Here is a 25,996-nt window from a genome sequence, read left to right as displayed (position 1 = left end):
GCCACAGCTACCAATGGTGGGGCAATTATAATTGGGAATGCACAAGAGGCCAGAATGAGGGAAGTGCAGATTTATTGGAATGTTGTGGACTGGAGGAGATTACAAAGATAGGGAAGGATGAGGCCATGGAAAGATTAGAAAGTAAAGATGAGAATTTTAAAATCAAGACATTGCTTGACTGGGAGCTAATGTAGGTCAATGAGCAAGGAGGCTATAGGTGAATGGGGCTTGTTCTGAGTTAAGACACAGGCAGCAAAGTTTTGCTTAATCTCAAGTACACAGAATGTAGGGTGTTGGAGACCAGTCAGGAATGCTTTGGAATAATCAAAACTGAAGTTAATAAAGGCATGGATGAGAGTTTCAGTTGGTGAGCTGAAATGGGAGTGAAGCTGGGCAAAGTTATGGGGGCAGAAATAGGTGGTCTTAGTGATGGCACCATTACAGGATTGAAAACTCACCTCTGGATCAAATGTGACACTAAGAGTGCAAAAGATTGTCTTAGTCTCAGACTGTTGCCAAGGAGAGGAATGGAGTTAGTATCTTGGATTCTAGTTAATTTGTACATTTGCTAATGGCCTATGTTGTTTAATGATACTTGATGAAAACGCGATCAAGGCAATTTAAAGTCAAAAAGTTTGTACATAGACTTCTTGTAAGAAGCTGGCTCACTCAATAAAAGGAAGATGTTTAATTCAAAAAATAGGTTACATGAAACCTCACAAGTAGTTCTTCAAAAGAAGTATAGTGTTTGGAATCAGTTTCTAATGACAAGTATAATGCCTGCCTAATTCTCATCGTCTTACTGAAATCAGTTCCTGGACTCTTCATGCAAATGCGTTGTTCTTGAGGTGATAATACATTAAGAATGCAACATGATTAAAAGCTAGTTATTCCTCTGTACAGCTGGACAATTGGAACACAAGCAAAAATGACGAGATTTATAAAAGGTCTTTGGTATTTTATTTAATTCTTAAATACAATTATTTTGTTGCTGACTAATGAATATTATGCTATTTACAAATATACAATAGAATGTGGTCTAACTTATAGAACAACTTATGATTGAAGCTTTGAAGCCGTTGTTGTGTTTTGCGGTGGGATCGTCCATTCCGAAGGCTTGCAGTTTGAGGGTTTAAAGAACATGATAAACAGGCTGGCTGGGAGTGGTGGGCTGTGAGGAATCACTGGTGGGTGGGGATATGGTCCTTCCATCCTGGCCTGAAAGAGGACAATGCTCGGGGGATGGTGAAATCCGCTCCACTATGTTGGACAGATAGTCCAAACTGGAAACAGCAAGGCCTCGGCTATTGGAGCATACTATAGAAAAAAGAAATGGATTGTGTTGTGATAAGATACATAAGCATTATCAAATATGTAAATACTGTAATATAAGTATGCTATAGAGCCATAGAAATTTACATCACGGGAGAAGTAAATGCCCCATCATTTCTGAAAGACTTTTCATAGAGCTCTCCAAACCTAATTCCACAGTTCCTGTCTCATTCCATAAAAAGATTTGCACTTATGTAGAGTCTTTCATTGTTCATGTCAAAGAGGTTGCCAGCCAATTAAATACTTTTGTAGTGTAGTCATTGTTGTATTGGTGGCAACCAATTCAAGCACAGCAAGCTCCCACAAACAGCAATGTGTTAATGACAGGTAAGCTATTTTTTTCATTGATAGGGGAATGAATATTAGCCAGGACACCAGGAATTACCCCCCTGCTCTTCTTCCATATACTGCCATGGGATTAACCTGAGAGGACAAGGGGGGCTTTCATTCAAAATCTCATCCCAAAGATAACAGCTCTAACACTATAGCACTCCTTCAGTACAGCACTCCAGCATCACCCCTGATTGTTTCATGCTCATGCTCTGGAGTGGGATTTGAACCCAAAGCCTTCTAACTCAGACATAAGTATGCTACCAAATGAGCCATGGTGGACACACTGCTCCGAATTGTACTCTGGTTCAAATTTGTATCTAATTTCTCTCTCCCTCTTCAGGTACCGTGCCTTAAGAGGGCATAGGCAACTATGGACTTCCATATGTTGGTCCATGGTCCTGCTTGGCAAGGTACTGCAGTGGTTTGCCATTTCCTTCTGTGGGTGGCTGACCAGAAATCTCTACTGCCTTTACCACCAGTCACAGGCATGTTGGAAGGATTTACAAATTGATATTCAACCTGTTTGGTTGCATTATGAACGCAACTTCTTTGGCCATCAAGTCTTGGAGTGGGACTGCAACCTAGAGCTTCTGGCTCAGAGGCAGGGACACTAGCCACTGTGTCACAAAACCTCCTCTAAATCCAATTTTCCCTAATAAAATAAAATAATTTGTATTCCAACAAATTCCTGTAGTAAAGCATTCCATGCTGCTTGGAAAAACATTTCTCCTAACTTCTTTCCTCACTCTCAGTCATAATTTAAAATTAATGGCCATTCCTCACTTACTTCCCAACCATAGAAAACAACATACCCTAATTTTCTTTCTAAAAAAATTATAAATCTTCTCTTAACCCTTAGATCCTAATATCACAAGGTTCCCTTCTTATGATGAGTTTCTTATTTTCAGCACCATTCTGCTGAATCTAATCTGCCTGGCTTTAATGCTCTTTTATTATATTAGTTGTAGTCCAGTAGTAGTACCCTTATCTCAGAGCCATAAGGCTGTGCTTCAACGTGGGCACAAAAAAACAAAGCTGATGCTCCAGTGCAGTGCTGAGCATGAAATGCATTGACAGAAGTGCTGTCTTCTGGATGGGTCATTAAACTGAAGCCACAACTGTTGTCTTAGGTAGACATAAAAGGTTCCCTCACACTATTTCAAAGAGCGGGGAAGTTCTCCCTGATGGCATGGCTAATGTTTATCCTTCAACCAACATTATTAAAACAAATTATCTGACCATTATTGCATTACTATTTATGGACGTTTGCTACGGACAAGTTTGCTGAGACGTTTTCTGCATTATAATAGTAACTACACTTCAAAAGTGTTTCATCGACGGTAGAACACTATGGGACATCCGGAGGTCCCAGAAGGATCTTTATAAATCTAAGTCTGTTCGTCTTTTTTCTTTTTCCTTTCCTTTATATAGTGGGACACCCAAAACTGCTCCCATTAGTCTAACTGTGGGCTAACCGATATTTTGCATAAACGTATCATTGTTTACTCATACTCCATTACCCTATTTATAATCCTTTACCCACACGGAGGCCAACAACATTTAATCAGTATATTATTCAAAAATGTTTAATGTGAGTAAAGTGCCCTTTTTTTAAAAATGTCAAATGAAAATACATCAGATTCCCTGACCCCTTCAGAAATATCTGCTTTCTAACGTATTCTTCAACATTATCTCAAGCTTTAAAAAGTGGAGAATTAGTTGTACCGGCTGTATTGTTTGGAAATGTTGCACTAATGACCGCAAACTCTTGAGTATAGGTTTAAAGTAGTAAAGTTGCTACTTTAAAATGGAAGGAGTTCAAACTACAAGGTGGCAAATAGTTTAGGAAACCATCTACTATTAAAATATCCGTAACTCGCTTCTTAACTGGAGAGCTTCGTGTTGTTCGTCATTTGCACATGCTGCGCTTTAAGAGTCAAGGTGTAATTTCGTCAGTTTCAAGGTAAATTTGTGATGAACTGTAAAATGATTTCATGAGAACAATAAAACGTACCATTCTGTAATTCCGTACAGTAAATGCGGTCAAAACTGATGTTCCTCCTAGACCAGACTGGGCTGTTACATCCCATCTGCAAAAAAAAGAACCACAAGGAAATCAAAATTTTAAAAAAACCTCCAAACCTTTTGTTAAATCTTTAAACAGATTCGCTGTAACAAATGACTTTATACTGTTTACGTCAGGAGACTTGAATGAGTAAAACAATGATTACCCCTGGACGGAAATAAGCCCATCTGTTGATTAGACATAGTTGGTTTCTTTGCCACACCATGGTTTTCTCACATTAAGTATGAGGTATGTCTGTATGCCTGTACAGAAATGTGCATTGTGTTAGCCATGGAAAATGAATTGCATGTCTATGCAGTTAACGGAAGCTATATTAATTGTGCCAGGTCAGATTTTCCCATACTAAATTCATATTAAAGCCTTGGCTCCAACAGTCAAAACGTAGTGCTGGAAGAATGTTTCTCTGGTTGTTATTTCAAATAACACAGCCTTCAGCTTGCCGCTGTTTTCGACTCCTGTGGATAGCAATATGTGCAGAGGTGGGAAAGTCATCATGCCCGCATCCAAAGAGATCAATGTGTGTGGCAGCAACTTCTACTGAAGTGGCGAGAAGAAGCAGTCGGTCACACATAATGAGACCCAGACGCCTTCTAAATCAAACACTGAGCTACAGAGAACAGTTCTCCTAATTTCCAGCGAGTGCTAATGAAGTTGTTTAACTTCATCTCCTCTGTCTTCCCTTTCTCCCAAGTTAGTGAAGAGAATGTGCCATAGAAAAGAATGTCCGATAACTGCGAATGATTCTCCCTGCTGTCCTCTGATGACTCTTGTGGTTTTCCACATGCCGCTTTGTGACAAAGTGAACGCCCAGTCACTCCTCATAGTTAAAACGTGGACAAGGATCAGTGTGGTCGGGGTGTTGCACAGTGGAGCTATATTGATGTGATTTTTTTTTGGGGGGGGGAAGTACAGAAAGTCAGTACAGTGACCAGCGGACTGAAAGGCTGGACATATTGTACCTGAATAAACAATGTTATTGTTAGACGCTTGATGCTTATTTGGATCCGCTTCTGGGAAACATTAAGGGACAACCTTGTATTTAAAGCCAATGCTTCGTTTATTTTAAAAGTGTTTTGATGATTGATTCACTAGCTGGTCCACAAATATTTAAGGTTAAAATATGTTTGATAAAAATCAACCCCTTTGGCCATTATCCTCTTCTTCCCTCAGATATGTCTAACATCGAGCTCAGTTCTGTAAGGACTGCAACCCATTATTGCTCCAAGTGAAGATGAGTCGGTGAGTTGGAATGCCACAGCCTGTACTAACGGAGAGGTCACCGTGTGGAACAAAGAGAAACAAGGGAATGAAAAGGCGCAACTTTTCCTTAAACACCGTTCACAATTCTTTATAAGAATGGGGGAAATGGCACTAACTGCAGACTTCAGGCTCTCTTTGATGATCAGGCGAAACAGCTTTTTTTGCGAAGAGGTTTGTAATCGATATTTACGAACTCATGGAGATCAGGTTTTCTTTCAGAAGAAAACTTTATGGACAAGCATTTTAATTATGAATGGGTTACCATAACCAGATGTTCCTACTTGCATTAGTCATACAAAGAAACACACTGATCCAATGTAATAAACAGACGCCTGCATGTTACCTGCCAGTGCGATCGGGGTAAACCGATCATAGGAAAGAGTGGGCGCCTGAGAGAAATAGAGACATGATTCTGAACCAGACCTGAGCTCTTATCACATATGTGTTTATTAGTAGAGGCAGGTTATGCTATGCGTTTTGGAACGCACATTAATTGTATGTGTGTGTGTGTGTGTGTGTGTTAGAGGAGGGGGTACGGATTAATGAAACCATTGCTTACCATTTCGTCCGAGCAGTTGGATGTGGGGCTCCCGGGCTCTGAGTTGACATTGTCGGGGAGGTTATAATAGTTGGCCACCTGCTCCCTGAGCAACTCCTGAAGACTCTCGATGTAACTGATGGCGTTTCTCAGAATCTCCACTTTAGGCAGCCGCTGGTTTGGGTTGGAGCTGGTGCACCTCTTCAGAGTCTCGAAAGCTTGGTTCACTTTCTTAAGCCTCCTCCTCTCCCGCATGGTGGCCGCCTTCCTCCTGTCGGTGCTGGAGCTTTTGCGCTTGCAGGCTTTGCAAGCCCAGAGGAGGCAGTGGCCGGCCTGGTGGTGACCGCTTGGGGCTCTGACATGTTTCTCTTCATCAGTTCCGCGGGACTCCCGTTTATTCTCCCGAAACACAAGGGCGCCGTGTTCAAAATCATCTGTAAAGTCTGCCTCCCCGGGGGACGAGAGGCAAGAATTATCATAAAACAGATCGGACGGAGAGAAGAGGCAGTCGACCATGATATCCATTCGTAATAAGGGAAAGAAAAAGGTTTGGCTGAAACGCAAAACTCGCACAAGCTTTCTCTATAATTAAACTAGCCGGTGGAGTTCAAAGACAAACATCGGCTAGGGTCACAGCAAAGAGCCTTGAGTTTACACTGAAGAGCTCCTTATATACACACCATGAGGTCGGTCACACGGCTACCATCCAGTCCTCCCCCTATGTCATTAACCCAAGATCCGTCCCATGGGTATCTCTTTAACCCTTGTTGGGTCGGGAAGATCTCCTCCCACAGCTCAGATAAGACACTCCGCAAAATGAAACCAACAAGAGATCAGGGAGTCCCCTTAAACCGTCACACTTCAGACCCAGGATCATTATAGCTTAAACAAATCAGAAAAACATACCTCTTGTATTTTAGTAAATTGAAGACCGAAAAAATGCCAATAATATCTATTCGAAGCTATGTAAACGTCGACATGGTCGGGTCTGTCCACTGCTCAAGTGTACAGTTTGCTTAATGGACCGAAATAACGCTCCAAGGAGCATCGACTGAAGTTTTATTCCTGTCCCTGTCCCACTCTTCACATGTGTTCAAACAAAACAACCCTAAACTGGTTTGCATGCAGCATGCAGTGTATAGTTTGTGGCTATTCAGTAATAGGTAACGCTACTCATGATCAGTGGTAATAACTGCAATGCAGGAAATATACCGCGATCATTTTAGCCACACTGCCGCTGGATATATTTGCAATTCTGTTTGTCGAACCAATAACATTTCACTGGGAACAAACGATCTGTATGAATCTCCTCACAGAAATCTTGGTAAATTTCTGCATTTGAAATAAAATCCACACAGGTCGCTGCTGGATATTCTCGGGCTTTAATTTCAGAAATTCGCGAGCATTAATTTCAAAATGTTGGAATAGTTAAAATTTTAAAAGCGGTGTGTGTGTGTGTGGGGGGGGGGGGTGTCTGCGATAAAGTGCACGAGGAGGGGCTGTGGCTTTCCTTTGCATCCAGAATGTGTTTCCATCGGTGGTGTAGCACTCTGGAAAACGCCCAACTGCTCCTCGGGCTACAGACTGTAAAACAGCTGGTTTACAGCTCTTCGGGGTTTGCTAATTTTATGGCTGAAGAAAATTCGCACCGTTACAGATGCGGCCCAGCTGCATCTTCACCAGACCCTTCAAAGGTGCAAGATTCTCCTGCACTAAAGTGTGGGGCAAATTCTCTCAGCGCGGTGACAAAAGTTTGAACGGGTCAGGGAAACCCTTAAGTGGTCATCAAATTGTTAATGAAGTGCATTAGTGCGTGTTTCTCAGCTCAGGAGCCGGCTAAGTGAAACTGAAAAGCTATTCAGTAGGAGAGGGGGTAGATCTCACTTGAGTATAATATCGCTTTATTTGTTTAACCTTCTGTGGGAAAACCTTTCTGGTTTGGTTTATTTTTCATTCTCCCTTATCTTAGTTTAAACACATCATTGCGAAAACAAACTCTTTGTTGGCACCCCAATTCCGTAAGGGATATTGGAAAAGCAGCACCAACTCATATGAAATTCACGAACCAAAAAAATGTATTAAAACACGTTAAAAGTTGTTTATTTAAATGCACCTTAACCTGATAAAAAGTAATTAGCCTCTTTGTGAAATAAGGTTATGCTGCATCCTTGGGCACCACTTTCAGCTCCTCTGGGACTTGTAACCGTGGTTTTAAAGGAAGCCCACTTTACTGCAGCTACTTGGTATGTTTTTCGACGGAACTTATCAAAACATCCAAAATCAAGCAAGCAATGGCCACATATCAACGCCGGGCTCCTGCTCTTTGTTGAGTGGGGAACTAAGGTGCTGAAAGTCCCATCGAAGGACCCCGAACAAACACAATCTTTCAGTTGTAATTAGACGGCAAGATCAAACCTCTCCAATCCATCCAAGATTTGAACCCCGCAGACAATCAAAAAATAACTTATTTATTTTGCCCTTAAAAATCGATAACCCATTCTTTGTAGTTCACTCCTTTTCGCAACTATTACTTGGCAACAATTTAATGTGACATTATACAGGAAACAATTACCGGCAGCGTTAATGATTGTGTGTTAACAGCCCACGTTCCTTTATTTTTTGAGTTTGTCATTTTGATCGCCGCAACCAATAAAATGATGAATGTTATAATTGAATTATAATTATAAAACGGACTCCAGATAGCCCCTATGAAATTCTGAACCATATTCAGATTATTTTTGCCTCAGAGATAAAAACAAAAAAACTGCGGATGCTGGAAATCCAAAACAAAAACAGAATTACCTGGAAAAACCCTGCAGGTCTGGCAGCATCGGCGGAGAAGAAACGTCAACTCTTTTCTTCTCCGCCGATGCTGCCAGACCTGCTGAGTTTTTCCAGGTAATTCTGTTTTTGTTTTTTATTTTTGCCTCGACTGTTTCATCCAAATTCTTTTTGAAAAATCTTCTTCGAACTGATTGACACAGTCTGAAATTATTTGCAAGACACGTTGATTGTAAGTTAACTATAAGTACTGCACCGTGCACGTTCAAACCTGCATGGGGATGGCAGCCAGGTTTGTATTACATCCGTCAGAACGTTTGAATACTTACATTTGCGACCTTTGCCATGTCTCCAAACCTACACGCATGCTTGTCACTGCCCCTTCTGTACTTCACTGGGTTTCAGTAGAAAGACAGCTGAAGAAGACATTGGGTTTTCGCCTTCCAAGAGAGATCAAAGTGAGGTTTTCTTCCCCCCCACCACCCCCTTCCTCCCAAAAAGGGGAAATCTCCTGCATTTTCCTATTAAAGCGCAAGCATGGGTAGGTAGCCTTCATTGTGCCAAATGCACCGGCATCATTTTTGTCTTGCCGGATTTACATGACCATTGAAACATTCACACAAGGTGACGCGCGTTTTTTTTTTATTCGTGTGCTAAACCGGTATAAACACTGCACTTAAATCGTGCAATCAACACATTTAACTGGAGCTGGATCCTCACTGTGCAGCACCAGGACTTGTACAGCGGCCAATGTGATCTTACTTCAGCAACACTGATTCAGCTGGGCTGACGTGCAATCTCTGAATGTTATCTGAGTCGTTTAGAAACTGAATATGTTGGGAGGATGCCAGGGTCTGGCAAACGTGCGTCAGTCAATTAAAGAGAAAGGAGTTTACTGCCGGTTCCTACTCTAGAACAAGAATTGATTAGAAAAAAACGATATCCAACATTACTGCTCAGGGATAAGATTTAAATATCAAAATGAGCAATCACTTTTGTTTCTCACTAAAGGTTGCCACAGCACAAAGGAGTACTGTGCACTAGTTGGAGCACTGCATCTTTGGTACTGAACTTTGGAGGCATGGCCCACGGTCTAACAGTGGTGAAGCCATTGCCTTGTGGTTTGCGGATTTGTGTACTAAATGCGAAGAAAGTGATTGCCTCCGCCACCAACCATTGAATATTCTGTCTGAAAACTAAATCTAAGATTCAATACGCAGGTTTTTGTTTGTTGTTACTACTACTAGTTAATTGCTTTGTTAACCACGAGCGCTTCAGGTTTATAATAGACCGTCTTTGGTCAGTTCATGAAATAATCATGACTAAGCTGTGTTTTGAAATAAAAATAAATACTCTTTTTTGAATTAAATATTAAAGATTAGATTGTGAAAACGAAACCTTGGATCTTTCTTTAAACGCTCTGGATAGCAGATAAGATCTCCAACTCGAATCACTTTCATTAGTTCTTCAGCAGCTAATTTTGCAACCGAATCCCACTGGACACAACACAGCTTAAACCCCGATCTCTGATCTAATGCACGTTATTGCTTGTCTTTTGCATATATGAGCTGTGGTTTCTTTGGATGTAAAGTCAGATGCGAATCGTGATGATTGATATCAAACACAAAAACTATCGCTGCTAAATTTAAAAATAACCCTCCAATCTGGCCCCATTTTAGATAACTGTTGGATTAAAATAGTGGTTGCAGAGATTGTTTCTATGTAAAGCCATCATATCCAGTCGGAGTAATTGTATCAATCAATTATTAACAAGTGTTATACACATTATTCAATAGTGCTGTACTCAGGACATTACAGTTGCAAACTGGAGGTATAATATTAGTTTAATAAGATATTTTGTTACGGTGCACGAAGAATAAAGTCACGACATTTAAACACAATTAAGAAGTATCTGCTTGGCTTTTTTTTTAATGGGGTTTAAACGGATTATAGTGACAGGTAAATATGAAACAGTTGGCCAGTAATTTACCAGAACAAGCTGAGTTGCAAATTCCCGCAACGTGAACTTATTAATTGTTAAAGAAAACACCGGGAATGCAAGTTTAAATTATTTCAGCAAATAAACGCCATCTCGTTCTGACGTTTGGCCTGGCCTTTCTCGATAAGTTGGTTAATAGCTAAGATTTTTCAATTTTTAAGCGTTTACACAGAATTCTTTAAACTTAATATTTAAACAACCGGGAAATATTGCGAAACACATTCTCTATTGTGCATGGAAATATGTTCGCATGTTCCTTCCAAATGTTTTGCAGTTTCCCGAACAAAGTCTGGAAACTAATTAGGGAACATGGAAGTATCTGATGGCGTGTCTGTTGGCCTAACGCTGGATCACTCGAATATAAGTTCGTGCTGTAATGCATCAACACCCGCAAAAAATGTATAAAACTCACGCGATTAATCTATTGACACTGGTATTGCTGTTAATCTGTGAATCCTTTATTTATTCATGTAAATACATAGTAATTATATACTGAACAATGTCCGTATTTATACAGTGAAAGTAATTGGTCATAAAAACAAATAATCTTATAGAAGGAGAGGTCACTTGGACCATCAAGCCAGTACAACATGCTCTTTGTATAAACCATCCATTGCGTCTGACTCTGCTACTTTTCCACATAGCCCAACAAATGTTTCCTGTTCAAGAATTAATCCAATCCCACTTTGAAAGGTGCTGTTGAATCTGCTTCCACCGTCCTTTCAGGCAGTGCATTCCTAATTATAACAACTCCCTTAGTAATAAAAAGCCTCCTTATCTCATCCTCCAGCTCTTCTGCAAATTACATTAAGTTTGTACTCTCTGCCTACCAACCCTTATGAAACAGTTTCTCTTCATTTACTTTATCACAGCTCTTCATGATTTCAATCAGTCTCATCTTCACCTTCTCCGCTTTAAGGACAACAATCCCAACTTTTCCCAGTTGCCGATATTTCATCGCTGCAATAGCAAAAACAACTTATATAGTGCCTCTAATATAATAGAACATCTCAAAGTGGTTCACGGGAACATTATACAACAAAATTTGACATTGAAACATCCAAAGAGGTGTCAGGATAGATCATCAAAAGTTTGAACAAAAGGAAGGTTTTTAACGAGCATCTTAAAGGAGGAAAGAGAAACAGAGGGGCAGAGAGTGTAGGGAGGGAATTCCAGAGCTTAGCATCTTGGCAGCTGAAAGTACATTCAGCAATAGTGGAGCAGTTAACATTGGTGATGCTCATGAGGCTTGAATCAAAAGACCTCAGATATCTCTGGGTTTGGAGGAGATTACAGAGATGGGGAGTAGCAAGGCCTTGGAGGGAATTGAAAACACGGATGAGAATTTTAAAATTGTAGCGTTGCTTAAATGGAGATAAGGTAGGTCAGCGAACACAAGCATCATGGGTGAACAGGTTTTGGCCGAAGTTAAGACATTTGCAGCTGTGTTTTGGATGATCTCTAATTTATCAATGGTAACATACGGGAGGTTGACCAAGAATGCATTGGAACAGTGACGTCTAGCAGTAATAAAGGCATGGATGAGGATTTCAGCAGCAGATGAGTTGAGACGTGAGTGGAAACAGGTGATATCATGGAGATAGAAATAGAGAGTTTTAGTGCTAGTATGGATATATATCTTTGAGATCTGACCTAGGGGTTAAATATGACCAAGTTTGTGATCAGTCTAGTTCAGCATCAGACAGTTGCCATGGAGAGGGGTGGAGTCAGTGAATAAGAAACAGGGTTTGTGCAAGGGACTAAAGGCAATTTTTGGTCTTCCAATATTTAGTTAGAGGAAATTTCTGCTAACCTAGTACTGGGTGTTGGACAAGCAGACTGACAATTTAAAGGCAAAGAAGGAGTCCAGAGGGGTGATGGTGATGTAGAGCTGGGTGTCATAGGAGGGGACCGAGGGGTTCAGGGTTGGGGACAGTGATCCTGGAGGGATACCAGAGGTAATGGTATGGGAGTGAAAAGAGAAGCCATTGCAAGTGATCCTCTGGCTATGATTAGATAGATAAGAGTGGAACCACATGAAAGCAGTCCCACACAGCTGGATGAAAGTGGAGAGGCATCAGAAGAGGATGGTGAAGTCAACTGTGTGAAAGGCTGCAGGCAGGTCAAGAAGGATGAGGAGGGATAGTTTTTCTTTGGCACAGTTATATAGGATGTAATTTGTGACTTTGATAAAAGCCATTTCAGTACTACAGCAATCTGATTGAAGGAAATCAAATATGGAATTCTGGGAGTTTTTGGCACAAATTTGAGAGGTGACAATACATTCAAAGACTTTGGAGTGGAAAGGGATGTTGGAGAAAGAATGATCGTTTGGAAGAATGAAGGTGTTCACGTTATTTATTGTTTGTGATCTGAGCATTGCTGACAAGACAAGCATGTACTGCTTTCCTTTCCTTTCTTACCCTTGAGAAGGTGGTGGTGATCCACTTTCTTGAACTGTGGCAATCCTTGTGATGTAGGTACACTCACAATGCTGTTAGGCAGGGAATTATAGGCTTCTGACCCAGCACCAATGAAGGAATGGTGATACAGTTCCAAGTTAGGATGGTGTGTGACTTGGAGTGGAACTTTCAGGTGGTGGTGTTACCATGCATCTGCTGCCCTTTTCCTTCTAATTTGTAGAGGTCATCAGTTTGGAAGGGGCTTTGAAGGAACCTTGGTGAGTTGCTGAGTGCATCTTGTAGATGGTACACACTGTGCATTGCTGGTGGAGGGAGTGAATGTTTAAGTTGTGGATGGGTGCTGATCAAGTGAGTTGCTCTCTCATAGATGATATTTAGCTTCTTCTTCTTGCTGGAGCTGCACCTATCCAGGCAAGTGGAGGGTATTCCGTCACACTCCTTACTTGTCGATAGAGCACAGGCTCTGGGGAGTCAGGAGGTCGGTTGCTCACCACAAGATTCCCAGCCTCTGCACTGCTTTTGAGGCCACATTATTTATAATGCTAGTCTAGTTAAATTTCTGATCAATGGTAACCTGGGGGGTACAGCTATTGTAAGGTCATTGAATGTAATGGGGAACTGCTTAAGTTCTCTCTTGTTGGAGATGATCATTGCGTGGAACTTGTATGGTGCAATGTGTTTTTTTGAGGCGGGGGAAATGATATCAGATTTGAAAGTGAAGAGATAGGATGTGACGAAAGAACAGTTAATGTACCAGGTAACATAGGAGCTTTGGTTGGTCAACAGTTTAGTAGGTATAGAATTGAGGGAAGTGGATCTCACAGAGCTGAGCTCAGAGAGGACATGAGGCAAAATAGGATAGAGATTAGAGAACAACGCAAGTTCAAAACTAGGCAGGGGTGAACCTTCGAGGAAGCTTGGTCTGGTGGGCAAGAGGAAAGAAGAGATGTGGCAGAAGCAGCTGATCAGATGGTCTCAATCTTAGAGACAAAGAAGTCCATGAGTTCCTCACACTATTTGTTGGAGGTGAGAGTGGAAGAGACAGAGGGGAATGGTTTAAAATTATGATCTGCAGTGGAGAAAAGAAGCTGGGACCATCTTTGCTTTCCAGGATTAGTCTAGAATAGCTTGCAGTTTTGGTAGGTGACAGCAGGATCTGATAATGCTTTATGTGGTCCTGCCTGATCAAGTGGTAAATGACTAAACCAGTTATCCACCATATCTGTTTGAATTTGTATTCCTTGGACTTAAGGGAGTGGAGATGAGAGGCATAGCAGGTAGAATGGTCAGGGTGAAAGAATGTAATGCTTTTAATGGGGATGAGGACATCAAAGGTGGAGGCGAGGGTATGGTTGAGCAAACCAGTAGCAACAGAAGTGTGACAGTGAACAGAAAGTGAAAGGCTAGACTGTTGGGTTCTTGAAAGTGCATTTGTAAGTTAATTAGAGGATTTTTGTTCCCCAGGGATGAATACAGAAGGAGGTCGTATTCGGGCATGAAAGGAGAGATGTGGGTCAACAACAATACAAGGAAATTTTCAAAGGTTAACTTATCAGTGATTTATGCAATGGAAGTAGCGAGGTCATGTGAGATGGCAAGTTCAAGGGGATGACCGGAAATATGGTTTGGCAAGTTTACATGGAGATGGAGGAAAGGAGGGACAGCATGTTGAGTTGGGATGAAGGTTGAAATCACAGAGGATGAGAAAACAGTCAGTGTAGAGGCTGAGGGAGGAAAGCACTGAAGATATCTCCATGAGAAAGTTTTTACAGTACTTTGGTGGGCAATAGAGATTAAAGATTTGAAATAAGAGGTGACAGGGTGGAATAAGGTGAGATGTTCAATGCAGGAGAAAGTGCCAGAGGAATAAGGGGACAAACCAAGGTGTGATTTGGTGATAAGAACCACATCACCACTGCAATGGTATTAATGGGACAAGTGGTAGAAGGTATGGCTAGGTGGGGAGGCTTCATTTCAAGGAAAGTGTCACCATCCCTCAGCCAGGTTTCTGTCAAAGCCACGATGTTGATGCAGTCATCAACAATGAGCTAATGGCTTGCAATAGCTTTGATCATAAGTGAACAAACATTCTGGAGGGGGAGGTAGATGGGGACAGTGATAGCTGACCCACTGGCAGTGTGCACAGGGTCAGTACTCAAGCGAGTGAGTTGCATGGAGGAGATTGTCAACATTCACTCTGCACCACCACCCACCACACCCACCCGCTCTCCACCCCCCCAACACCCTCATGGAAGACTGGAGGAAGGTTTTTGACAGAGTAGGATAGGGCAGTTGGGATTGCTGCTCCTAGGGAGGCAGCATTGATTAATTTGATGAGCACTTGGAGGATGCCAAGAGAGGCACAGAGGGAAGCTGTGGGTTTATCTAAGACAGAATCAAGCCTGGGACGGCAGTATGAGAGTAGAGATGATGAGGAGCACTGAAAGATAGCTTTTCCTAGTGTCATTCTAGAAAACATCCTCTCCACCATCTCCAAACCCATAACATCCTTCCTATCATGCCCAGAATTTGGTCACAATATTCCAGCTGCTAAGCTAGTAATGTACAAAGGTTCAGCATACCTTCCCTGCTTTTGTACCCCATGTCACTATTAATAAAGCCAAAGATCCCATAAGATTTTTTTAACTTGTCAACTTGTCCTGTCACCTTCAAAGATTTGTGCATATGAACTTCCAGGAATCTCTGTCCCTGCCTGCCTGTTTCACCAGTCTATGTCTGCCTGAACTCTGGTCATATCCTCTTCATTGTTTACTACATTTCTGTGTTTCATGTCATCTGCTAATTTTGAAATTATGCCCTGCAACAGTCTTCATATCTCCCCTGGGAGACAAACTATACACTTCCCCCCCAAGCATGAAGAACAACAGTTCACCACTACCCTTTGCTTTCTGTGCCTTAGTCCATTTTATATCCATGCTGGCACAGCCCTTTTAATTCCATCGGCTTCAATTTTGCTAACAAATCCATTATGTGGTACCTTACCAAACTTGAACAATTTAAATAGACCATTGTGTGTAGGTACTACTATTCATTCTCTAGGAACCATCTGTAAACATTTGAAATCGTTAACAAAATCCTGGAGTGAAAATGATACGACTTGAACTTGCACATTTATTTTCCTGGGTTCTATTACTCTGACGTGGTAGCATTCCACTGTTATGACATCCTGGGTTAACATTAAGCCAAATAGCAGTAAATATGTATTTTGGTTTGGTTCCCCAAAAAGCATAGCAGGTGAACTCCGGTCATATTGATGGTTAATATGATTAGTCAAAGTGTAATGATAGAACTGTGCTACATTCAATAAACATAAAATACCCCTACCTACTGGCAAAACACTAATGAATCAGGTCTATAGAAAGAGAAGGTAAAGGACTGTCTCTAGAAACACTGATCTCCAACAGTGTCCTTGATTAAATGTCAAGGTTTCTAATTCAACTCCACTGAGCCAGTGGCATAAAATAGAATGGACGTATTCAATCCAAGATGATGAAACAGAAACCAAATCTGTTTTCAGCTTGAAATTAGGAAAATATCTTGCTTATAACCTGTAAATAAAACAGTTGAATGGAACAGCAGCTAGAATTCTAGCATTCCTAAACTAACAGACAGTGTATTTTAAAGCGGCACTCTGCAAGATACCACTTGTTGTTTCTGGCAGAGGAAGAAAGTTTGTTTCGCTGAAACTTCAGTCCAGAAAAAAACATCTAGATTTGTAGATTTGGCTTTGTCAGTAGAACAACCAAAAAGTTATTCATTTAAATTGTTGAACTTTAAAATTTTTAAATTCTAAAGATTGACTCTGACGACAGCCCTCCTGTTTGGAACTGCATTGTAGCTGTTAGTGTACGACTTAAGTATGAATGTTGGAAATAAAGGCTGTAATTCGAACTTGACAGACATGTTTTGATAATAAAAGCAAAAACTGTGGGTACTAGAAATCTGAAATAAAAACAGAAAACGCTCAATAGTTTATCAGGTGTGGCAACATCTATGGAGAGAGAAACAGAGTTAACATTACAAGTACAATATGAACCTTCTTCAGGACTGTTCCAAAGAAGTCATGTCGGACTCAAAACATTAACTCTGCTTCTCTCTCCACAGATCGTGCCAGACATGTTTTGATATTAATTTAATGCTTCAGCAAAGGCAAATGTTGGTTTTATATCAGTTAGGAGAAAGATGATTGTTAGGAGCAATGCGGGTGAACTTACAATGTTCTGATCCCAAAACCAATGGATCAGACCTAAGCTCTGCAGTCCTGCCACATCCAATCATGAATGGTGGTGGACAACTAAGCAACTCACTGGAGGAGGGTGGTCCACGAATATCCCCATCCTCAATGATGGAGGAGCCCAGCACATCAGTGCAAAAGATAAGGCTGAAGCATTTGCAACCATCTTTAGCTGGAAGCAATGAGTGGATAACCCATCTCAGCTTCCTTTGGAGGTGCCCAGCATCACAGATGCCAGTCTTCAACCAATTCAATTCACTCCACATGATATCAAGAAACAACTGAAGGCACTGGATACTGCACAGGCTATGGGCCCTGACAATATTCCGGCAATAGTTCTGAAGACTTGTGCTCCAGCACTATCTGCGACATTAGACAAGCTGATCCAGTACAGATACAACAATGGCATTTACATGGCAATGTGGAAAATTGCCCATGTATGTCCTGTCCATTAAAAGCAGGACAATTCCAACCCAGCAAATTATAGGTCCATCAGTCCACTTTTGATCATCAGCAAAGTAATGGAAGTATCATCAATAGTGCTCTCAAGTGACAATTACTCAGAAACAGCCTGCTCATTGAGGCTCAGTTTGAGTTCCACCAGAGCCACTCAGCTTCTTCTGCCCTTGTTACAGCCTTGATACAAACTTGGACAAAAGAGCTGGACTCCAGAGGTGAGGTGAGAGTGACTGCTCTTGACATCAAGGCAGCATTGGACCGAGCATGGCATCAAGGAACCCTAGCAAACGGGAGTCAATGGGATTCAGTGGGAAAATTCTCCATTAGTTGGGGTCATACCTAGCACATAGGAAGATGGTCATCGATGTTGGAGGTCAATCACTTCAGCACTAGGACATCACTGCAGGAGTTCCTCAGGGCAGTGTCCTCGGCCCAACCATCTTCAGCTGCTTCAAATATCTTCCCTCCATCATAAGGTCAGAAGTGGAAATGTTCGCTGGTGATTGCACGAAGTTCAGCACCATTCATGGCTCCTCAAATACTGAAGCAGCTCATGTACGAATGCAGCAAGATCTGGACAATATCCAGGCTTGGGCTGATAATTGGCATGTAACAGTCACACCACACAAGTGCCAGGCAGTGGCCATCTCCAATAAGAGAGAATCCAAACATTTCCCCTTGACACTCAATGGCGTTAACATAATTGAATCCTAGGGGTTACCATTGACCAGAAACTGAACTGGACTAGCCATATAAAAACTGTGGCTACAAGACCAGGTCAAAAGTTGGGAATTCTGCAGTGAGTTACTCACCTCCTGGCTCTCTAAAGCTTGTCCACCATCTACAAGGCACAAGTCAGGAGTATGATTGAATTCTCTCCACTTGCCTGGATGAGTGCAGCTCCCACAATGCTCAAGAAGCTTAACACCATCCAGGACAAAGCAGCCCGCTTGATTGTCATCCAATCCATCACCTTCAACATTTATTCCATCCACCACTGACACACAGTGGCAGCACTGTGTACCATCTACAAGATGTACTGCAGCAACTTACACGGCTCATTGGGCAGCACCTTCTAAACCCGCCACTTCTATCACATGGATAGATAAGGCAGCAAATGCATGGGAACACCACCACCTGCAAGTTCCCTGCCTAGCCACACACCATCCTGACTTGGAACCATATCACAGAATCACAGAATTGTTATGGTGCAGAAGGAGGCCCTTTGGCCCATCGTGTCTGCACCAGCTCTCTGAGCTGTTTAACTTAGTGCCAATGTCCTACCTTTTCCATGTAACCCTGCACATTGTTTCTATTTAAATAATCATCCAATGCCCTCTTGAATGCCTTAACTGAATCTGCTTCCACCACACTTATTATTCCTTCATTGTCACTGTGTCAAAACCCTGGAACTCCCTCCTAATGGTACTTTTGATGTGCCTACACCACAGAGACTGCAGCAGTTCAGGCAAGTGGCTCACCACCACCTTCCACCTTCTCAAGGGTAATTAGGGATGGGCAAAAAATGCTGGCCCAGCCAGCAATGCCCACATTCCATGAAAGTATATAAAAAAAGGTTATACTGCAAATTAAAATGTGGATATTTTTCATTCATTCATATGTGAGCATTGTTGGCAAGGCCAGCATTTACTATTGTAATTGAGAAGGTGTTGATGAGCTGCCCTCTTCAACTTCTGCAGTCCATGTGGTGTAGGTACACCCGCAGTGCTTTTAGGGAGGGATTTTCAGGATTTTGACCCAACAACAGTGAAGGAAGCGAAATATATTTCCAAGTCAGGGTGATGTGCGACTTGGAGAGGAACTAGCAGGTGGCGGTGTTCCCATGTTTTGTTGGCCTTCTTCTTCTAGGAGGTAGAGATTGTGGGGGTTTAGAAGGTGCTGTTGAAGGAGTCTTGGCAAGTTGCTGCAGTGCACCTTGTAGGTGGTACACACATCATAGTCCCTACTTGTGCTTTGTAGGCAGCGAACAGGCTTTGGGGGGTCAGGAGGTGAATTACTCACTACAAAATTGCCAAACTCTGTCCTTTCCTTCTAGCCACAGTATTTGTATGGCTGGTCATTAAGATTGAGTTAATTGTAACCCACAGAATGTTAATGGTGAGCACATTAATTGATGGTAATACCTTTGATCATTAAAGGGAGATTATTAGATTCTCTCTTGTTGGAGTTAGTCATTGCCTGGTAGTTGTGTGGCATGAATATTACTTGCCCCTTATCAACCCAAGCCTGAATATTGTTCAGAATTTGCTGCATGTAGGCTTCGATTGCTTCAGTATTTGAGGAGCTATGAATAGAAGGCACCAGTGTGCAATCATTAGTGAACATCCCTACTTCTGACCTTATGAAGGTCATTGATGAAGCAGCTGAAGATGGTAGGGCCTAGGATACTAACCTGAGGAACTCCTGCAGAGTTGTCCTATGGCTGAGATGATGGGCTAAACAACCACAGCCAGCTTCCTTTATGATAGGTATATTTCAATCAGTGGAGAGCTTTCACTCTGATTTCCATTTGTTTTGTGTTTAAAGATTGCAGTGTTTTCTCAGTGTCTGTCTTTATTGAACTGATGTAAAATGTCTGCTTACAGAGAGAGTGCCTTATGGTATAGGTTACATGACTATAGCAAGCCAGATAGTGCTGTTTCATTTCAAAACCAAACATCATTGACTTTGATTTTGCTCGGGTTCCCTGTGGTTACACTCAGTTAAATGCTACCTTCATGCCAAGGGCAGTGACTCTCACCACATCTCTGACAGTCGGCTCTTTTGTGCATGTTTGGACTGGGAACGTAATGAGGTCTGGAGCTAAGTGGCCCTTACGGAACCCAAACTGAGCATCGGTGAGCAAGTTGTTGCTCACTGAATGCCACTTGAAAACACATCTGACGACTCCTTCCATCATTTTGCTGATGATTGAGAGTAGGCTAATACGATGATAATTTACCAAATTGGAATTGTCCTGCTTTTTGTGGATAGGACATATCTAGCTAATTTTCCACATTAACAGGAATATGCCTGTGTTGTAAGCTGTACTGGAACAGATTGGCTAGGAGAAAGGCTACTTCTGGAATACAAGTTTTCAGTACAAGCCAGGATGTTGTCAGAATCCATAGTCTTTGCTGTATCCAGTGCCTCCAGCCATTTCTTGATATTGCATGGAATGAATGGAATTGCTTGAAGACTGACATCTGCTATGCTGGACACCTCAGGATGGGCCAAGATGGGCTAAGATGGATTGTTCACTTGGCACATCTGGCTGAAGATGGTTGTAAATGCTTCAGCCTTATCTTTTGCACTGACGTACAGGGCTCTGCCATCATTGAGGATAGGGATATTTGTGGAACCTCCTTCTCTAGTTATTGCTTAATAGTCCACCACCATTCACAACTGGATGTGACAGGACTGCAGAGCTTTGATCAGTTCTGTTGGTTGTGGGATCACCTAGCTGTGTCTACAGCATGCTACAGTTCAGAATGCATGTAGTTCTGTGTTAAAGTTCCATCAGGTTGGCACCTTATTGTTAGGTATGCCTGATGATACTCCTGACATGCTCTCCTGTACTCCAGAATGAACCAGGGTTGATCCTCTAGCTCGATGGTAATGGTAGAATGAGCAATATGCCAGGCAATGAGTGCTGAATACAATTCTGCTGCTGCTAATGGTCAACAGTGCCTCATGGATAGTGAGTCTTGAGCTACTAGATCTGTTCTGAATATATCCAATTTATCATGCCACACAACACAATAGAGCATGCCCTCAGCTTGAGGATGGGACTTTGTTTCTACAAGGATTGTGCGGTGGTCACTGTCAACAATACTGTCATGGACAGATGCATCTGTGACAGGTAGATTGGCGTGAACGAGATCAAGTAAGGTTTTGCCTCTTGTTCATTCCTTCATTATCTGTTGCAGGCCCAGTCTAGCAGATATGTTATTCAGGAGTGGACCTGCTCAGTCAGCAGTGGTGCTGCAAAGCCACTCTTAGTGATGAACATTGAAGTCCCCTTCTCAGAGTGCACTTTATGCCCTTGCAACCCTCAGTGCTCTTCCAAGTTATATTCAATGTGGAGGAGCATGGATTCATCAGGTGAGGGAGGGTGGGAGGTGATAATCAGAAGGAGGTTTCCTTGCCCATTTTCGGCCTGATGACATGAGACTTCATGAGTTCTGGAGTCAATGTTGAAGGCTTCCAGGACCACTCACTCCTGACTCATTGTGCTGCCACCTCTGGTGAGTCTGTCCTGCCACTGGGACAGGACATGCCCAGGGATGGTGATGGAGATGTCCAGGATATTGGCTGTTAGGTATGGCTTGGTGAGCATGACTATGTCAGACTTTTGCTTACCTAGTCTGTGGGACAGCACTCCCAATTTTGGTACAAGTCCCCAGATATTAATGAGGAGGACTGCATGATCAACTGAAATGGCAGACATGTTAAATAATTATAATAAAAGCAAAATACCATGGATGCTGGAAATCTGAAATAAAAACAGAAAATGCTGGAAAAACTTAACAGGTCTGGCAGCAGCTGTGGGGAGAGAAACAGGGTTACGTTTCAAGTCCATATGACTCTTCTTCAGAGCATCGGGATTTGCATCACTCTACATCAGAATTTTAAGTAGAGGAAAAAGGCAGCATGCCGGACATTCCAAGGAAACAAATGTTGAATCAAGAACCAGGATTCACCAAAGTTAACATAAATACATTAATAGTAATGAAGAAAATAATGATGCTAAAGAGTGACAAACCCCCAGAACCGGATGGTTTTAAAGGAAGTTGGTGAGAACTTACCTCACCAGATGCAAATACCCTAAATCTAATCTTTCAACATTCTCTTGTTTGAGGCACCATTCCTTTAGATTGAAAATTGCACATGCCAAATCATTATTTGAGAAAGGTGAGAGAGGGAAACTAAGGAATTATATATTGATTAGTCTAACATCTCTTGGAGAAAAATTACTAGAGTCTATAATTAGGGATGGAATGAATAAACCACTTAAATAGTAGATCAGCAAAAGCCAGCATGGATTCTGATTGAATTTTTTGAAGAGGTGATGACTAAAGTAATGGATGTTATCTACATTACTTCCAGAAAAGGAAGGCAAGGGCAATGGGAAGTGAAACATGCCAGACTGTCTAATCTAGCACCTGGATCAAGCAGGCCAAGAGTACTTCAGGATTCTGCTGACAATTGGCTAATCTGTGTCTAGTTCATTTATGGGACCTGGAGGGTAAATCTGTCATTGGGGGCCAGAATGTTTCCCACTCAAAGAGACTAACTGAATTGATCTTTAAAAGAGCCAGCACAGGCACAAAAGGGCCAAATGGTCTCCTTCTGTTAAGTTGTGTGATTTTAGTTGAGTAAACTCAAGCATTAAATCTACATGCACTTCAGGATCAGTAATCATTGGATCTTGCCAATCTGCCCCAAAGTTCACTGGTTTAGGTATGCAGATGTACCTATGCAGGAAAAGTATGTGTGCATCAAACACAAGAAAACACTCAATGTGTGTAATTTCAGTAATTTAGGTGACAGATGATTAATTTGTTAGCAGCAATAAAGCCCAGGACATTAAAGGGACAGAGACTTTGTGGATACAAAATTTTCTAAGAAGCAGAAAGTGAACTGTTGTTTTTCAGACTGGGTGGAAGGGTGCAATAGTGTCTGCCAGGGGTAGGTGTTGTGGCTACTGCTCTTTTTGATTTATATTAATGACCTGAACTTAGATACACAGTGCAAATTTCAAAGTTTTCAGATGACACCAAACTCAGAAATGGAATAAACAATGAGGAGGAGAGCTTTCAGGAGGCCATAGACTGATTAAATGGATTGACACATGTAAGATGATATTTAATTCGGAGAAATGAAAAGTGATTATCTTGGTAAGAAGAATGAAGCGAGGCAATAAAAACTAAATGGTATAATTTTAAAGGAGCTGCTGGAACAGAGACACATGGAAGGTGGCAGATAAAGTTGAAAAGGCTGTTAAAAAGACATATGGGGTCCTGGGCTTTATAATTGGAGGCATAGACTACCAAAGCAAGGAAGGTAGGCTAAATCATTATAAAATGCAGATTAGGCCTGTACCCAATTCTGGACTGTATACTTCAGGAAGGATGCCAAAGTCTTAGAGAGAGTACAGAGGAGATTTGCTGGAATGGCTGCAGGCATGAAGGAGTTCAGCTACTTTATAGAACCTAAAGAAGCTAAGTTTGTTCTCCTAATAGCAGAGCAGGTTGGAGGGAGGTTTGATCAAGGTGTTCAAAGTCAGTAAGGGTTTGATAGAGTAAATAAGAAAAATCTGTTTCCACTGGCAAAAATATTGGTAATCAGAGAACACCGATTTAAGGCAATTAGCAAAAGAACCAGGAGTGACATGATATGTTATGGTCTGGACTGCACTGCCTGAGTGTATGGAAAAAGCAGATTCAGTAATAACTTTGAAGGAGAAATTGGGTAAATACTTGGAAGGAAACAGCAAAGGGTAGCTGATTGGATAGCTGTAATAGAGAGCTGACGTAAGCACAACTGTCTGAATGGCTTCTTTCTGTGCTGTAAGATTCTATGGAATGTGGTACCGGGTATCCAATGCATTTCAACTGTCCGGATTATCAAACAAATCAGAAGACAGTATTCAAAACGAGGTGTCAGAAATTAAAGAAAATTGTAATTGCACTAGTTGTGCCTGTTTGCAGATATAAATAACAACACTATAATTTATCCTTGTTGCGTCTCAGAATTCTGAGGGCCCCTGCTGTAACAGAAGAACCATCAGAGATTGTAACATTTACAAAGCATTTTTGAGATTGCTGTTTTAAAGAATTCACCTGGGGGCTTGGACTCCAATTAAACTTGATGATGACATCAGAAGATTACATGTGATTTCTTCAAGTTTTACTATATATTGATTTGAATGAGATGTAAATGTCAGGCAATGTGCCCATAGTTTTCTAAAACCTCTTTATCAGGTGTTGCCCATAATCTGGGCATCAGAAATCCTAGTCCTTTCAATCCCAAATTCAGTGAAAATCAGGATTTGGTACAACTGCCTTTGAAATTTCCAATAGTTGACATTACTACACAGGGCTTATTAACAGTGAAATCACACTTCTAGTTTAAAGTTGGTGCCAGGCAATGCACTTTAAGCTGGCAGTGTGAATTCAGAGACAGGGGCCTGCTGGATCCAGAGCGAAGGGGATTAAGATTCCCTGGTGTGGTAATATCACACGGCTTTGCTTCACACTGCATGAAGTGTAAATTTATTGAGGTGTCAAATCTGAATTTTAAAGTAACCGCTCCAGGCTAGGTACCCATCCCCCCAGACCCAGCCTCCATTTGAATGTTTAGAGAGTGGAGATTCTTCCTTGCCCACTATCTTAAGCTTTGGAACTTTAAACGCAGAGAGCCCTGGCCGCACCTGTACTTAGGTCTTCTGATAAAACTTGGTACAGCTCCAACCAGGCATGTGCCAGGTGACTTCAAGGCGGTTCTGCCTTGCCGGAACTCCAATCGCAGTGTCTGCAGCGTTGAGTGCATCCCTTGTTACTGAAATGGAAATGTCAGCATGTTGTAGGAGGGTTATATAGTCCTGCCGATAGAGTTCCGGGATCGTGCTGGAGCAATGAAGTGGAAGGATTAAGTCTGATCCCTGCTCGGCTTTAACCTAGGAGTATCGGTACGACTGTACTGTGTAACAACACGATACGTTGTCTTACACATTGGAAAATGCTATAACAGCGCCACTTTGCCTTGAGTTTCAGCAAAAAGCACGTGACCAGTTTTAAAGCCGGTTTCTTTGTTGGCGCGGGGGTGCTTTTTGCACTAACCTGTTCACTTTCGGGTTCCTGAAACCACAGTAGCATCGGAAATGGTAACAACCAGGGTCCGTTGACAGTGGCTGTATCAATGCAGTGAACCAACGAGGGAACAGCAAAAAAAGTTTTACGAAAATAATCCAAACACAGGCTACTTGGGTCCATACTAAAAATAGGTCATTTTGCAGCTAAAACTTTGACTATTTGCGTTTATCCAAATCTAGCATCTGTGAACACATGAAACCATCTCATACTATTCAAGCCGCTTTGCAGCTCGGTGCTGGGGGGGTTTAGAGAGTTATGTTACAGATACTGTGCAGTGTGAATCGTTCTCGTTCAGCACCTCTCGCTGAATGGAGACAGAACACGGCGCCCAGACATTTGAAAACATCGAATAAAGAATTTTATTCCGTTTTTACAATAAATGCTAAACACATATTGCTTAAAACAAACAAAAATATATCGTATAAAATTACGAAACTTGTTGCTGGATATATGCGAGCGGATATTTTTTTACAAACATATTTACAACTTACTCGTGGCATTCAAAGCTTTACTTTAGAATTAATCTTGGTCAAATGAACTGTTGAACATTTTTTGGCCTTTTCCTTCTTTTAAGGGAATGACTTTTTTTTTCCAAAAATCGACACATTCAAACAGTATTAATGTATATAGTCTAGGTACAACACTGCAAAACG

General features: G+C 41.7%; 1 protein-coding gene across 1 annotated transcript; it reads right to left on the bottom strand.

Annotated features, from left to right (window-relative positions):
- Nucleotides 1–1,083: 1,083 nt before the first annotated feature.
- Nucleotides 1,084–6,074, bottom strand: myf5 (myogenic factor 5). The gene is made up of 3 exons (XM_041216041.1): nucleotides 5,571–6,074; nucleotides 3,680–3,755; nucleotides 1,084–1,317 (listed from the first exon to the last, which is right to left on the bottom strand). Exons 1-3 carry the CDS (start codon nucleotides 6,072–6,074, stop codon nucleotides 1,133–1,135), a joined length of 765 nt encoding a protein of 254 aa, XP_041071975.1. The 3' UTR covers nucleotides 1,084–1,132.
- Between the last annotated feature and the right edge of the window lie 19,922 nt (nucleotides 6,075–25,996).

The sequence above is a fragment of the Carcharodon carcharias genome, chromosome 21, assembly GCF_017639515.1.
Source record: "Carcharodon carcharias isolate sCarCar2 chromosome 21, sCarCar2.pri, whole genome shotgun sequence".
NCBI classification, from domain to species: Eukaryota; Metazoa; Chordata; class Chondrichthyes; order Lamniformes; family Lamnidae; genus Carcharodon; species Carcharodon carcharias.
The sequence above is the reverse complement of the archived record's forward strand: the minus strand, read 5'-3'. Positions and strand labels throughout refer to the sequence as shown.